This window comes from Aphanomyces invadans (assembly GCF_000520115.1).
Source record: "Aphanomyces invadans strain NJM9701 unplaced genomic scaffold supercont1.2, whole genome shotgun sequence".
In the NCBI taxonomy this organism is placed as follows: Eukaryota; Oomycota; class Saprolegniomycetes; order Saprolegniales; family Verrucalvaceae; genus Aphanomyces; species Aphanomyces invadans.
Window position 1 is genome coordinate 2,284,640 of NW_008580147.1, and position 13,623 is coordinate 2,298,262.

Sequence of the window (13,623 nt, forward strand, 5' to 3'; positions counted from 1 at the left end):
GTGCGAGCATCCAACCCGTCGCAGACCGCTCGCGTCTGTCTTTTTGCTGACGCGGCCAACCCAGCGTCGAACAAGGCGTATCAGCGCATTGGATTTGCGTTGCATAGCAAGTATAAGTTGTCCTCTTTTGAATCCACCACGTAGCTAATCCACGAGGTGTAAGATCTGGTGGTCGTCTCTGCATGGCAAGTCAGTGGAGGTAGCGCCATTCGCCGCGACGGAGCAATGGAGATGCCGCCGAGATCCGCTAGTTGTGGTAGAGCATCGGCGGCTTGTCATCCCCATGGTTGTGGCTTCGACTCCCCGCTCGGAATTTCACAGCCTTGACCTTCTCCACTCCCCCTCTCGACATCCAGTCATCAAGGGCAACGTACGACAAAAGGACTTGGTCCAAGCACAGTTGATCCACGACGTATCAAGCACTGGAACAGCTCAAACACCGACGATTGCCCACCGCCGCAGATCCACCCCGGGCAGATGGAGGAGGCGTTGGGGTGCCTTCGGACGAAATGGCAAACTCATTTCACGCCATGCGGAACAGTCCAAGAACGTTCTTGGGTTCAGAATGTTGAACTAAAGTCACGTGGGCCGGCTGAAATGGACTGCGCGATCTGCCGCCGGGGTGTGCGATGGTACGGACCAGGTCGACCTTTCAGAGCGTTGCCGACCCCAGCGTCTTTCTCGACGTCACGCTGTCCCTGCGGAAGCTCGATCGAATTGGCACCAACAAGATTGCCAGCATCGCCATCGGAGTGGTCATGGGAGCCCACCCTCCCGACAACCATCGGTACTTTGTTGCGACAGCCTCCGACGGCAGCGATCGCACTGGACAAGATGTCAGGGTGACGTCGTTCGCATTGTATAGCTGCTCCAGTGGCCTCCTATTGAGCCCCAACATGTCGACCGACGAAGCCACGGCCTTGGGCAAACTCGTCGCAACCACGATCGACACGGTACTCGAAGAAGTGCGAGGTGCACACGCCGCCACCCTCGCTTTTAATGGCAGCTACTGCCGCCATCGATTGACGCCGACTTCAGCCGTGCTGAAACACGAGCTGCTTTTGTACTCTCTGCGGGATCTCCGGCCGCCGTCCTCGTCGAACGTTGCCGGCAACATGCGAGTCGCGAGTGGCAACACGGATGCGATGTTGCTCACAGGTTGGGCTTCCGAGTTCTTTGCATACATGGGATCATCTGCCCATGAAGCACCGACGTTTGTCGCAAGTAGACTCAAGCGACACTCGATGTTCATATGGGAGGTTGACGGGAAGCCCGTGGGGTTTGCCAGCTACGCTCCCGCCGTCGAAGTCGATGGCGAAACCGTGTACCGCATCGGGTCCGTCTTTATTACGCCAACGGAGCGCTGCAAGGGCTACGCGTCGGCTCTTACGGCCGCTCTGAGCCAGCACTTGCGAGAATCCAACTCGTCGCAGACCGCTCGCATCTGTCTTTTTGCTGACGCGGCCAACCCAGCGTCGAACAAGGCGTATCAGCGCATTGGCTTTGAGATCGAAGGCCCATACTTGTTGTACACATTCACAACCGCCCCTGGATCGGTCTAGTCAAGAAGGACGCTCTTGGCAAGTCGAGTCTCTTTGAATCCGTTCGTGGGGGATGCTGACAAGACTGGCGATGCGGGCAAGGACAATGCTCACGGAAGTTACCTTTGCTTGTCACGAACGATTCGTTCGGCTACGCGCGATTGTCGTCGCGGACGGCCACGTCTTTGGGCTGTGATAAATAAAACGTGGTGTTTTGCGTCACACTCGATGCATGGATCGGGATTATCCTAACGAGATGCGATCCTCGGGGAGGTGGCGGCGGTAGCACAAATCGCCCATGACGTGGCAGCGCTCACTTGCGGTGGTTGTAAGCCGACGACACGTGCGCGTTGAGCGACGACGTCAGCTTGTTCTCTTCGTCACAAAACTGCGCCAGAAGCTTCATACGCGAACTCGCCCATTTTGTACGATCTTCTCGTTCGAGTTCGAGTTGGGCTACCGATACACGGATAGACGATGCGCCACGTGTGTGGGTTGTGCAAAATGTCATGTCGATACGTACCGAGCAGCGACTTGACCTTGTCTTCGAGCACCCGCTTCTCGTCGGCCATGTCCTGCGGAGTCGACTTGTCGGCGAGTTCAACGTTGCATCGAGATGGTGTACCCGCAGTGCCATGCTCAGCTCTGTCATGTCGCCTTGCATCTTCTTTTCGCGCTTCAGCAGCGCCTTGTTTTGCTGCGCATGAACATCCCCCGAGTTAATGCATGAATAGTCACAGCGGCCGACAACCTCGTCCAAGTAAAATCGATGGCGCTCGCGTTTCACATGCTCTTGGTGGTTGGATTCATTTCTATCGGTACGAGCGAGGGTGAGAAAAGGGGGCGGTCGTCGCACCAAATCAACCCGCACCGCTGGTCGATCGTCGCCACCAACGCCGTCAACTCGATCACTTTTTTGTCTTTTTCATCGCATTTCGTTTCCAGTCCCTACGTCACCCCCGCCGATGCGTCAGGGTTTTTCCGTTGATGACTGCCACGAGCATGTCGTACGTGGAGCAGCGCCTGCAGCGTCTGTGCTTGATGAGCCGATTCGGCTTGCTGCAGCTGAATTTGGCCTTCCAACGCTTGGATTGTGGCCTCCAACTCCGCCTGTGCTTTGTTCATGGAGGTTTTCCGCTTGAGGAACTTTGTCATTCGGTCCTTTGAACATCCACGCGTCAGTAGATACTGACGAAGGGGCCGTGAACCTCCGAGTCGGCGATCGCTCGATCGCATTCGTGGATCATGGTCGTTTGTCGAGCCGTCGTGGCAACGAGTGCCGCGATCTGTGCATGGACGACTTGAGATTCGATCGACCATGTGTGTGCTCATGTACCTTTTTCTCGGCATTCGCCAACTCGTTGAGGAGGCGAGCTCTCTCTGCCTCCCACGAAGCATTGCCCGTCGCAGTCTGCTTCTCCAGCGCCACGTTCATCGCTTCAACCTGCGAGATCTTGTGCTCGAGTTTGCTTTCCCGGTGGTCCGCCACAGCTTTTGTCTCTTCGATCGCCTCTTCCAAACGTACGATCTTGGCCGCTCGCTTTTCCAGGTCCTCTTCCATCGTTTTGAGTTTGCCTTGGTACGTTCGAGTCGTCTCGTCCACCGCCTTTTGCAGTGTTTCAGCCGCTTCCCGCCATCTCGATTCGAGGGCGACGCGCGTGTCTAGAGCGTCCTCGAGTTCTTGGCGCTGGTCTCGAAATGCAGCGTCCAGCCGCTCCAACTTTCCCTCCACCTGTAGGACGCGACTCCGAAGGCGTTCGTTGTCGGCTTCGACGTCTTGAAGATGTTCCAACTATTCAAAGTCGAATGTGGGGCCAGGATGTGACTTGACCAAGCACCTCCACCCGAAGCTCTCCAATCTCAACGATCTTTTGGTGCAACTCGGCCTCGAGGCGCTCGTTGTCATTGCGGATGTGCTCAACCTGCCCATACCCGTGACGTCAGATCGATATGTCTTGTGACTCCACGCGGTACGCACTTGTAATCTCTGCAACTTGAGCCGATCGACGGACTGCTGGATTTCACACAGATCTTGCGACGACTCGCCAAGCCATTTGGTTGGTTTTGCATCTACATTGGCTGTGGACGGCGGGTGCGGCGTCACCTTGAGCAGCGTGTCGCTCACTTTAAGGAGCTCGTCGAGTGCTGCTGTATTCGCGCCAGGTCGGCGGGAGCTTGGGACGATGGACGCTCCACGCGCTACCGACCTCTTGTCCGCCGCTAGACACATCATGCATCGGTTCAACGCTTGTCCGAAACCCGGCAACGTACCGAGGTCGCTGCAGCTCAGACTACTCATTCAAAAATACTCTAGCGATGGTATCGCTGCGTCCTGCCATGTGCGACGACTCGGACGGTTTCACGTGAAACCGCGACCACGATTGGAATGTGTAACCGATCCAACCACACCTTTCGAGGATGCACATCAATTTGTCGAATACAATGCAGAAAATACGCGGGGCATGCTCGACAACCTCGCTACTGAAGTGTGCAGTGCGCGCAGGCTGAAGGGGGAGCTCCCTCGACGTCGTCCCGCGCAATGGTGTCGTCGTCGTCGTTCGCTTGAGTCGACGAGAGCTTCCACGTGTTGACGGGGGCGGCCTTCGCTTTGTGCTCGGTTTGGGGACCCCCAGGCGAGGCGTCCACAGACTTGGAGTCTTGGACAGCGGGGGACGTATTGCGTACGACAACAACATCGCCGTCGTCGTTGCTGCTCTGCTTTACAGTGGTGTGGGCGACAGGGTGGGTAGGAGAGCTGGTCGTTTCGACAAGGGCCGACGTAGCCACCTTCACCAGAGTGGACGGCACAGCAAGCGAAGCGCGCTTAGACGGAGAAGGAGGGGGGAGTGTCGGGGGGACGTATGGCAACGTCACAGCATTGCTACCGTCGAGTCCTGAGAACGACTCCGTGGGCGTTGGGGGAAGGGGGGACATGACTGCTGCCGTGAACGAGTCGGTGGGCTTTGTGACTTCAGACACCACAACCGATGCCGCTTCGCTTCGAATCATGTCCGATTCGCCATCGCTGACTTCGCGGTATGTCAGCTATGAAACTCGCGTGAACAACACTCGGCAACACCGACAGAACAACAGTAGTGTTGTACCCGAACGGCAGGCACAACGTTGGGGCGTGTCACGGTGAACGTGATGGCCGGGCCCTTCTTCGCCGTCGTGAGGAAGCCCCCGTGGCCAGCCGTTTTGGACTTCTTGATGAATGTCACGACGTTGTTGAAGTTCTTTCGCGTGCGGTTCGCGTCATGGCACGTCAGGACGAGGTTCGCGTCGTTGAATTGGATCTTGGACGTGTCTTTCCCTTTAAACATGAACGTCATTTCACCCTTGATGCCTGGCTCCTGCAGCCCAATGCCGTCCGACATCCCAGGCGGATTGCTGTTTAAAGACTTGACAGCCGCCCCATTCGCCCCGGCAATTTGCAGCGTGAAGAGCTGGTTGTAGCTCAGCTCGCTGCCGACTTCGGCACCGCCCACGGGGGCACTACGTACAACAGAATGTGCCTCCATGCGTCTATGCATTTGTGAATACGCCGACGTACATGGTAAACGTGGCCAGTTCGCTTGAAGTGCCTTCTTGAATAGGGGGCACCACCAGCAGCGTTTGCTTGATGGCAGGATCGACGATGAAACGTACTCGGCCAAGTTCCCCCTCCTGCGCCTTGGCTGCTAGCTGAATTGTATCTCCCATTTTGACGTAGATGGACGTGGGCAGCGGCGATCCCGTCGACAGCTCCGCGTCCTTGGTGGCATCGTTGGATTTCCCTGTGCTCTGTTTGCCGAACGTGTCCGTGATGGTCGAGATCGAGTTTGCCTTGACGATGCCTGTGGCGGCTGGCCCCGCGGGAGTTGAAACTATCGCCTCGCTCATGGTTTTCTGGAATGCGTTCAACTGCCGGCGTTGAAACTTCCGCCGACCCGCTCAAATTTAGCCATCAGGACGAAACCGCCGCCTTTTTTTGTTTTGGATGGCGATTTCCACTATCCGAATCACCCTGTTTATCCGGAATACTTGGATTTTTCAGCACCGCGAGCAATGTGGTTTGTCTGGGACGCTGGCATCGCTGTGTCGTTCATGGGCCTGGGCTGCATGCTGGCATGTGTACTTGCGTGCATGTACAACCTTTCCGAGTGGCTTGGAGCAACTGTCGCTGGAGTCTCCTTCCAGATTATGCTCCTTGTCATGAGCGGGTGGGCACTGTCGTCGCATTGGTACACAATGACGACAAACCCAGGCACGATTCCAAAGAGCATGCGGATATCCCAGCTGAGTCCGGTGGACGAAAAGACACTTGGTGAGCCGAAAGCCAATGAATTTGTCTACTGCGAAACGTGCGACGCACTTCACCCCAAGCGGTAACTTTGCCGTGCTCACGGTCCTAGCTCTGGTTGAATTCACGTTCCTAAACTGAGTAGAGCTGAGCACTGTCATACATGTCAAAGCTGTGTGGTGCTTATGGACCACCACTGGTACGTGAATATTCAACTATCAGATCGTCGTTCACTTCGGCGCAATCCTAGTCCGTGGGTGAACAATTGCATTGGAATTGGCAACGCAAAGAACTTCATCCTGCTGCTTCTGTACGTCGCCATGCTTTGCGCCGCCATGATTGTCGTGACCGTATTGCAGCTCTGGACGTGCACTGCACCGATCGTCTGTGGTTTGAAAGCTGGTGCGAGTCCTGGTCGGGCTGGAATGTGGGTGCTCGCGGTGTCCAGTTTGTTCTTGGTGTTGTGTTCGCTCATGCTGGCCATGGAAATCTTCAGCATCTCAGAGGACGAAATCTACGGTGCTATTGCATCTGACCTGTCCAGTTTGCAAGAGTCTCGGGAGCATGGCTCCAAGCTCAGTCGCCACCTCGGAATCCTCTTTGGCAACGACATGTTTCAGTGGCATTGGCTCGTCCCTGGACGCAATGTGCATCGGCGGCGGCGCGACGATGAGATGGACATTATCCTTGGCTATCGAGAAGGCGAGAGCTCCCATAAGAGTGGAATACAGTCGTTGGTTTGATCGAAAGCATGAGCACTCCGGATCTTCAGCAATCCCTTCCGGATACAACCGGATGATGTCGGGCGGTTTTTCGTTTGTCAACACAGTGCGAGGTTCACTTCGATGGAAAACGTCATGGATAGTTATGAGCTCGCACGCATGAGGAGCTCAGCACTCTCGCGCGTTCAGCGTCGACTTCGTTGCGTCCTGCAGCCTGTGGCTGTCGTCCAAGACAAGTTGGAATGGCGCACAAAGCAACCTGTTTGTTGAGAATCGGAGGCAAGCCAGACGAATGCGCTACATTACGATGATGCGGTGGAAGTGCAGACTGCGACTGAGTGCGTCTCCGAGAACGGCAAGAACTGTTTGGAGGTCAAAGCAAGCGATGTGGTCAAACTTGCCAGATGGACCCCCGTACGACGCGGTGGACGTCAGTCCTGACACAAAGTAGTGAAATTTTCGAGCAGCCATCGTCTTTACGAGCCGAGCGGCTTTGATTGGAAAGAAAAAGCCATGGCTGCACACAAGACGACATCCGACAAGCACATGGCATTCTCGCGTGGTGCTGCCACACCGTCTAAGGAAAAAGCCACCAGCGACGGACATCCATTGCCAACACCGTCTACTGACAGCATATATGCCTTGATCATTTTTTCAACGGGGAAGGAAGGACGTCTCGTCCGCGTACTGCCTCTGCCGACAACGCGTGCGTAGTTATATGGATGGATGTGGGGCCAAGACCCCAGCGCGCCTCGTAAGCGAAATCGCACCGAACAATCGACTCGGCGCAATCATCTGTTTCAAGCCACTGGGGTCTTCGGTCCACATAACATGCTTGCCGGGTCACGACATCGTCAGCATAAACACGAGTACCAATTAGCAAGGTTCATTGCGTCGCCGCAGTCGATGGGGTCGTCGCGAACGAGTCACTCGGGGGTGCTGCAGTCACGTGGCGAATGTATGGATTTTGTTGTCGTGCTAGTGAAACTATGTTTGCGACGGCAGTTGCACCCTGGAGAGCGATCCGTGGCCATCCGCACCCGCTCGTTCTCAGCCAAAATCGTCTTTTACTCCTCCACTTGCACATCGTCCGTTCTCGCGTGCGATGCTTAACTCTCACAAACACATGCGATTATTACGTGACAAATGCATCGTGTCGTTTATGATTTGGACGTGGATGATGGGTCGTCGTCCAGCTGCCGGACGAGATCGATTTCGAGTTGTCGTGCGGTCTGCATGTGCTTGCGCAACCTATCTTTGCTGATTTCGGCAAGGTATTGCGATGCAGGGAGCTTGGTGTTGGTCGAATGGTGGAAGAGCTGCAGCGTGAGCTGTGGCCCGGATTTGATCTGCCGCCCAACAGGCAGCGCCCGTGGTGGCTGGGATGATTTGGCTGCGTCATGGGATGCCGCCATGTCTGGCATATACGCCCCTGGTCCGGTGCCGCGGCTCGAGTTGGATTTCGACGCATACACATCTGCCATCACCACCAGTACACGTGACCGCTAACTACTGCATAACGCGGGTGAACTTCACTTACAGCCATCATGGAATGGCACGACGTCGGGTGGATTTCCCTTGGGAATGGTCGGCAGTCTGGTTTCATGATGACGCCCAAACGGTCAGATGAGAGCACCACCAAAGGCGTACGATATCCATACCGTGGGGATTTCTCGAACGTTGAGTATGTGTCCAGCCGCTGGCAGTGGCCTGGCATGGGCGTGTCGTATTTGGTGTGGGTGTTGTCGATGGCGTCGAAGAATCGCTTCTCATTGTGCAAGAATGGAACGCTCTTGGGTCGTGTCATCTGCTCGAGTCGCATCACACAGGAACCGCAATGGAAAGAGCACCCCGCATACCTCGTCGTGAGAAGCCAAAACACGCGCAGTTTTCCTCCTGGGTTGCGGGAAATGGAGACCTTGGACGACAGTCTATGGGCTTACCTAGAAGGGGTATACGTTTTCTGGGCGTTCCTGTGCTGGTGTGCCTCGGCTTCGTCGTCCTCGAGTGCGCTCCTTTCCTGCAACAAGGCTTGGACACGCTCGTATGTTTCCTTGCACATTGCTTTTTGCTTCTCGACGGGCAAGCTTGGCAACGCCAGAGCCTTTTTGTATTTGAGTTGTTTGATTTCACGCGTGATTTGCTTGATCTTGACTTGGCTGGTCGATAAGTTCTTCAGCGGCGCAGTTCTACACACGCCCCGCTCGTGACAGCCTCTCCAACGTGGAGACGCCCTCGTCATTGTACCGAAAATAGTCATCAAAGGTTTGGGACGACAGCACAGCGCCGTAGTTGGACGTGTAGTGGCCTGGCCCAGGCGTCTCGGGCCGTGGCCGTTCGTGGGGGATGCCTGCAGGTGACCTCAGCACCCCTCAAATAACATCCTACGCATCGTTCGTACGTTGAATTGAGTAGTCTTTGTCTATCTTGAAGGCCGTGATAATCTCGTTGGTCGGGTACTGACCAGGACCAGGGTAGTCTGGCGCCTGCGAGACAGTGGACACGTCAGACGTGTCAAGCCGCATGGCGCCGACGCGTACCGAGAGATCGATAGTACTTAGCGCGTCTCGTTCCACCGACGCTAGACATATCCCCAACATGTCAAGCCGAATGCATTCAATGTCACGTCGTACATCCAAACCCGTGAGCATTCTGCAACTCATTGGGCAAGGGCTTGATGGGGCTGGTGAAACAGCCCCAATTGTCGTACAACCGCTCCGTAGATCTTGCCTGGGCCGTTCGTTCGCGCTTCATCTGAAGCCGCGCCTGACGGCTCCTGTCGGAATCGGCGGCGTTCATCGCCGCATCCAGGACGCCGTTATCCGGATAGTCGCCGTTGTGTCCGGAAATTTCCAAGTATGCTAAAAATAGATTGGTTGTTTTCACTGAAAAACCACACGATGGCCGACGCGGCGCCATCACGGGTCGTAATAACCAGGCATCCTATCAAGCAGTATGTCCCGCTGCGCACCGCTCGGTAGGATCGATGCGTGGCGTTCAAGACAGCTTGGCCGGCTCACTGATACGTTGCGTAGGCAAGGTTCGGCGCCAGGGCTGCGGCCGCGCATGCTGACTAACCTCAAGCGGGAGCATGGAGCCGACCCATCTTGCGCTGTACTTGAACAATCCAGAACAAAAAAGAAGGTGGGGTTGATGGATCTCTTTTGTCGATAGGTTGCGAGATGGTCCAAGCCTATAAAACCATTTCCGCCACCACAACAGCCCGAGTTGAGTCGGCCAAGAACGGCAAACGGATCTGGCAGCAAGAAGCTCCAACACGCCCTTGTCTGTGCTCGATTACTTGCAGAAAACAAAGCGTATGAGCTGGCTGCCCAGCGAGCTGAGGCGTTCGCGAGCGGATATCCAACATCAAATGCCGTTCTTCCTCCAGACAAGGTGATCTGCCTCTGCTTTCGTCTGTGACACCGTGAGCATGTAGATACAACCTCGGGGGCGATGTAAAAGTGCCAGCAGTGTCAAGCGCGCTGTCAGGCCGTTAAAGGAGCCGATGCAACCGCAACCACCGTCGTCCAACCTCAACAATAGCAGCAACAACAACCAGCGACAGCACCACCTGCCTCGATGCAAATTTCAAGCGGTCGAGCACGAAGTGATTTCCATTGCAGCCATCACGAATGCCCTCGCGGCAATCGTGACAAAGCCAGCAAACCGACCGGAGCGCGACGAGATCTGTTTTGGCATGATGAACGACGGCAATGGCCAGTCCACGACATTGGATGGATATGTCCTTGGCAAAGTCGTCGGCGTTGGCACGTTCGGAAAAGTGCGTGTCGCCACGCATAAAGTGTCAAGCCAGGTGGTCGCAATCAAGTCGTACGAGAGGAGCCGCACGAAAGATGCGGGGCAGTGGAAGCGCATTCAGTACGAGGCAAAGCTGATGGAGAAGCTTGATCATCCGTGCGTCCGAGCTAGAGCGAGCCACTGCTGATGTCCTTGTCCATAGATACATCATTCGACTGTTTGAAACGATCGAAACGCCGACGAAGCTTCACATTGTCATGGAGAACGTCAGCAGCGATGTGGGAAACTTGTGCGAATTTGTCAAGCGACAGAAGCGGCTGGCCGAAGACGACGCCGGTCTGCTCTTCATGCAAGTCCTATCTGCAGTGATGTACATGCACAGCATGCAGCTTGTGCATCGCGATATCAAGCTCGAGAACATACTCTTGGATCGGTATGGCAACACCAAGCTCGTGGACTTTGGCTTCAGCGCAGTTCAGACCACTTCCAAGCCATTCTCGACGTTCTGCGGGACCCCATGTTACATGGCACCTGAAATCATCCACCGTAAAACGTACTGGGGCCAGCCCGTCGACGTGTGGAGCCTCGGCGTGCTCCTCTTTGCCATGTTGTGTGGGTACTTTCCTTTTCGAGCGCGCAACTACAACGATTTGTACCGGAAGATCGTGAAGGGAGGCTTCGACATTCCTGGATTTGTCACTCCAGACGCCCACGCGTTGCTGCGGGGAATGCTAGAGGGCGACCCGAGCAAGGTATGCCGCATCCCACTTGTCCAACGTGCCCTTGACTTGTCTCGTTTGCCCTGGCCATTGTAGAGGCTTCAACTCCACGACGTTCGCAACCATGCATGGACACGCAAATTTCACACCGCTCGTCATCAACACTTGCCCCTCTACCGGCAGCTAAGCCTGGACCTCCTCGCTGATACCGTCCGCTCTGTCCTCCAACACCAACTGCTCGATCACATCGAACACTTGGGCCTTCCACGCAGCATGGTGACGACTGCGCTGACTGAAAAGCGATACAACGGCTTGTCCACACTGTATTATCTGTTGCTCGCTCGAGCCGAGTCCATGTGTCGCGACGCCGCTTTCCCTGCCTCGACGCCAACGGTCCATGTGTCCTCGTCCGCTCCATCCCCTATTGCTGCCACGTCGTCACTCACTGCATGCACTCCTCCGTCCGCCACGTCGGAAGCACCGCCTGCTCGAGTTCAACCCGAAGCGTCGGTCACGCTGGACTCGCTGGCTCAACTCAGTGGGTCGCCACCATTGCCGCCGCCAGAAGACGATTTTGACACCGATCCGTGGCTAAGTCGAGAGCTGCAGGACGTGGTCGAGATCTTGCATCGGGGCATATGATGTTCCCAAAACTGTAATGCCAGCTTTTGAAGCGTCGTTACTTATCTCGTGCGGTGCGATGTAGCGGCGGCATCTCGACCCTCTTCGAGGGAGTTCCGCCCCCTGTGTGAGGTTTCTTCGTTGTAATGAGGGGGAGGCTCGACTGGAACCCTCCTCCCTTGGACGCAATACCTTGTATGGCCTTCGCATGGGGCAGTTTCGGTAAGAAGGTCCCGTTTTTCGCAGCCACCTGTCGCTGCAAGTCGCTGCACTCTGTCGTGCTCGCGTCCAACTGGATTTGGGTCGTCGCAATCGCCTCTTGCAGTCGAGCAATTTCCCGTTGCATCCGCTGGATTTCATGGGTCGTCGTCGCTTGGACGTGGATGGCTTTCTGCATGTAGTACGCTTCGTCGGTTCGGGCCAGTGCCATTTCCTTTTTGAGGAGCTTCACCTTGGCGTTTTCCTTCTCGGACGCGTTGACCGACGCGGGTTGGTTGAGCTGTCTCCATGTGGCCTTGAGCTGGTCGTGGCGAAGTTGTGCTGCCTTGAGAGTGGCTTCGTCGTCGGTGGGAGTCGCGGTTGGGGGCTGCTGACGTTTCAACGCGTGGATCTTTTTCCGCATCGTGTCCAGGTCAGTCATGGTGCGCTGCAGCAGCGTCTCCCACTCGTTCGAGTCAATGCTGTCTTTTTGTCGCTTTGTGACTTTTTCTAGGCTCTTGTGTTCGGACATGAGCTGGTCGATGACCATGTCGAGCTCACGGTGGCTACACGTTTTGGCCATCACTCCGTCCTGGGAGGAATGCCCCGTGGAGTCTTTACTGGTGGTCACGAAGAGTTGCTTTAGCCGGAGATTCTCTTCTTGGACTTCGTGCAGCACTGCCAGCGCCGCTTGGATTTCGTTGTCCGTGGCGACGATCTTGGTATGGACGCCACTATCACGCGTTCGTTTGGCCGACGTCCCCTTGCAGTCGGACGTTTGGTGGTGGTCTTTTGGCGGCGAATACGCAGCGACAACAGCTGGGTGGAGTTGCGACACCGTCTTGAAGGGCCTAGGGCTCGACGCTCCCTTCTTTCGAGCTGCAGACGCAGTCTGGTTTGGGTTGTGGCTGAATGTTCGTGGTGGTCGCAGCCCCGACGGCTGTTTGGGCTTTTTCGTTGGCGACGATGGAAAGAGTCGCTGCAAGGTGGCTTGAACGTGCGTCTTGTTCAAGCAACCATCGACATGCACTACTCTCGTGTGCTGTACTAAGAGGGCTTCCATTTCGGCGCTGTGGGCACGATATTGCGCCAACCTAGCGCGCACGGCACGCTCCGTGTCATCCGATCGCAACTCGACGTCCACTCCAGGCGGCGGGGGGTCATATATCGCGTGATAGGTGTGTCCGGTCGCCGAATCGACTCGTCGTCCTGTGATGCGGTGGATGGCATCGCTGTCGTCGACGACATCGAGGACAATGACGAGACTTGGCATGACCGCGTGCTCGACCAATGCCTTCACTTGTCCTGTTGTGCGAGGGAAGCCATCGAGCACCCAACCCTTGGTCGCGCACTCGCGACCCCGAAGCAGCTCCATCGTAGTCCCGATGATGAGCACATCGGGCACGACGTCCCCTGCGTCCACGTATTCTTTGGCCTTGGTGCCAACACGGGTCCCACCTTTGATGGACCGACGCAACATCTCGCCGATGCTGAGATGAACAATGCCCAAGTGCTCGCGAAGCCACTGGCTATAGTGCGTTTTTCCTGCTCCAGGAGGTCCTAGAACGGCCACAGTTGCAAGCGCTGCTGCTGGCGGTGGCAAAGTTGCGGCTGGCGCATGCCGTAGTACTGCATTCTTGGCCTGTTTCAAGTCCGCCTCGGACAATTGTCCTGTTACGGCAAGCGCGTTCTTCGCAGCATTCTCGATCGAAGCGTCGATGTGGCGGACGACGTCGGCCTTCGGCAGCATCCCGTCGACGTGCACGATCGTCGACACC

The 13,623-nt window shown here is 56.1% G+C and overlaps 7 protein-coding genes across 8 annotated transcripts in view; 3 read left to right on the forward strand and 4 right to left on the reverse strand.

The window, feature by feature from the left end:
* Window positions 1-604: 604 nt before the first annotated feature.
* On the reverse strand, window positions 605-3,952 carry H310_01535 (hypothetical protein). The gene is made up of 11 exons (XM_008864658.1): window positions 3,813-3,952; window positions 3,520-3,761; window positions 3,380-3,463; window positions 2,878-3,333; window positions 2,750-2,827; window positions 2,553-2,702; window positions 2,413-2,489; window positions 2,293-2,353; window positions 2,167-2,238; window positions 2,065-2,116; window positions 605-1,997 (listed from the first exon to the last, which is right to left on the reverse strand). The coding sequence occupies exons 1-11, from the start codon at window positions 3,838-3,840 to the stop codon at window positions 1,855-1,857; spliced, it is 1,443 nt and encodes a 480-aa protein (XP_008862880.1). The 5' UTR covers window positions 3,841-3,952; the 3' UTR covers window positions 605-1,854.
* Window positions 617-1,763, forward strand: H310_01536 (hypothetical protein). Its single transcript, XM_008864659.1, has one exon. It carries the CDS (start codon window positions 630-632, stop codon window positions 1,560-1,562), a length of 933 nt encoding a protein of 310 aa, XP_008862881.1. The 5' UTR covers window positions 617-629; the 3' UTR covers window positions 1,563-1,763.
* H310_01537 (hypothetical protein) lies at window positions 3,934-5,442 on the reverse strand. The gene is made up of 3 exons (XM_008864660.1): window positions 5,095-5,442; window positions 4,646-5,036; window positions 3,934-4,586 (listed from the first exon to the last, which is right to left on the reverse strand). The coding sequence occupies exons 1-3, from the start codon at window positions 5,421-5,423 to the stop codon at window positions 4,020-4,022; spliced, it is 1,287 nt and encodes a 428-aa protein (XP_008862882.1). The 5' UTR covers window positions 5,424-5,442; the 3' UTR covers window positions 3,934-4,019.
* Window positions 5,443-5,550: 108 nt separating this feature from the next.
* Window positions 5,551-6,572, forward strand: H310_01538 (hypothetical protein). Its single transcript, XM_008864661.1, has 3 exons — window positions 5,551-5,908; window positions 5,969-6,022; window positions 6,074-6,572. The coding sequence occupies exons 1-3, from the start codon at window positions 5,589-5,591 to the stop codon at window positions 6,564-6,566; spliced, it is 867 nt and encodes a 288-aa protein (XP_008862883.1). The 5' UTR covers window positions 5,551-5,588; the 3' UTR covers window positions 6,567-6,572.
* A 1,101-nt stretch (window positions 6,573-7,673) lies between these two features.
* On the reverse strand, window positions 7,674-9,364 carry H310_01539. Of its 2 annotated transcripts, XM_008864662.1 has the most exons (9): window positions 9,179-9,364; window positions 9,086-9,126; window positions 8,947-9,031; window positions 8,793-8,895; window positions 8,489-8,734; window positions 8,405-8,441; window positions 8,207-8,352; window positions 8,086-8,141; window positions 7,674-8,022 (listed from the first exon to the last, which is right to left on the reverse strand). In XM_008864662.1, the coding sequence occupies exons 1-9, from the start codon at window positions 9,342-9,344 to the stop codon at window positions 7,706-7,708; spliced, it is 1,197 nt and encodes a 398-aa protein (XP_008862884.1). In that variant the 5' UTR covers window positions 9,345-9,364; the 3' UTR covers window positions 7,674-7,705. The 2 variants fall into 2 exon arrangements, with proteins under 2 accessions (XP_008862884.1, XP_008862885.1); XM_008864663.1 differs by lacking the exon at window positions 7,674-8,022 and having other exon boundaries at window positions 8,049-8,141.
* Window positions 9,365-9,425: 61 nt separating this feature from the next.
* H310_01540 (CAMK/CAMKL protein kinase) lies at window positions 9,426-13,601 on the forward strand. Its single transcript, XM_008864664.1, has 6 exons — window positions 9,426-9,522; window positions 9,581-9,659; window positions 9,720-9,941; window positions 9,985-10,463; window positions 10,510-11,059; window positions 11,123-13,601. Exons 1-6 carry the CDS (start codon window positions 9,446-9,448, stop codon window positions 11,666-11,668), a joined length of 1,953 nt encoding a protein of 650 aa, XP_008862886.1. The 5' UTR covers window positions 9,426-9,445; the 3' UTR covers window positions 11,669-13,601.
* H310_01541 (hypothetical protein) overlaps window positions 11,706-13,623 on the reverse strand; it is a gene marked incomplete at both ends in the record, with an annotated part of 4,684 nt that continues 2,766 nt past the window's right edge. Inside the window, one exon of the mRNA XM_008864665.1 lies at window positions 11,706-13,583. Coding sequence (XP_008862887.1) covers window positions 11,706-13,583 — 1,878 coding nt within the window. The remainder of the gene's footprint in view (window positions 13,584-13,623) is intronic.

Excerpts from the sequence above, each read along its gene's own strand:
- H310_01536 (XM_008864659.1), top strand. The coding sequence starts at position 630 with ATGGTACGGACCAGGTCGACCTTTCAGAGCGTTGCCGACCCCAGCGTC.
- H310_01535 (XM_008864658.1), bottom strand. The coding sequence starts at position 3,840 with ATGAGTAGTCTGAGCTGCAGCGACCTCG. Across the intron at positions 3,762-3,812 it reads TCTGAGCTGCAGCGACCTCG|CGGCGGACAAGAGGTCGGTA; the intron begins GTACGTTGCCGG and ends TGATGTGTCTAG. Across the intron at positions 2,490-2,552 it reads CGCTGCAGGCGCTGCTCCAC|GGACTGGAAACGAAATGCGA; the intron begins GTACGACATGCT and ends GGGGTGACGTAG.
- H310_01537 (XM_008864660.1), bottom strand. The coding sequence starts at position 5,423 with ATGAGCGAGGCGATAGTTTCAACTCCCGCGGGGCCAGCCGCCACAGGC. Across the intron at positions 5,037-5,094 it reads GAACTGGCCACGTTTACCAT|TGCCCCCGTGGGCGGTGCCG; the intron begins GTACGTCGGCGT and ends TGTTGTACGTAG. Across the intron at positions 4,587-4,645 it reads ACGTTGTGCCTGCCGTTCGG|CTGACATACCGCGAAGTCAG; the intron begins GTACAACACTAC and ends CGAGTTTCATAG.
- H310_01538 (XM_008864661.1), top strand. The coding sequence starts at position 5,589 with ATGTGGTTTGTCTGGGACGCTGGCATCGCTGTGTCGTTCATGGGCCTG. Across the intron at positions 5,909-5,968 it reads GACGCACTTCACCCCAAGCG|AGCTGAGCACTGTCATACAT; the intron begins GTAACTTTGCCG and ends TAAACTGAGTAG. Across the intron at positions 6,023-6,073 it reads GTGCTTATGGACCACCACTG|TCCGTGGGTGAACAATTGCA; the intron begins GTACGTGAATAT and ends GCGCAATCCTAG.
- H310_01539 (XM_008864662.1), bottom strand. The coding sequence starts at position 9,344 with ATGAACGCCGCCGATTCCGACAGGAGCCGTCAGGCGCGGCTTCAGATG. Across the intron at positions 8,442-8,488 it reads AAAACGTATACCCCTTCTAG|GAGGAAAACTGCGCGTGTTT; the intron begins GTAAGCCCATAG and ends CCCGCAACCCAG. Across the intron at positions 8,142-8,206 it reads ACGTTCGAGAAATCCCCACG|ACTGCCGACCATTCCCAAGG; the intron begins GTATGGATATCG and ends TCATGAAACCAG.
- H310_01540 (XM_008864664.1), top strand. The coding sequence starts at position 9,446 with ATGGCCGACGCGGCGCCATCACGGGTCGTAATAACCAGGCATCCTATC. Across the intron at positions 10,464-10,509 it reads ATGGAGAAGCTTGATCATCC|ATACATCATTCGACTGTTTG; the intron begins GTGCGTCCGAGC and ends CCTTGTCCATAG. Across the intron at positions 11,060-11,122 it reads TAGAGGGCGACCCGAGCAAG|AGGCTTCAACTCCACGACGT; the intron begins GTATGCCGCATC and ends TGGCCATTGTAG.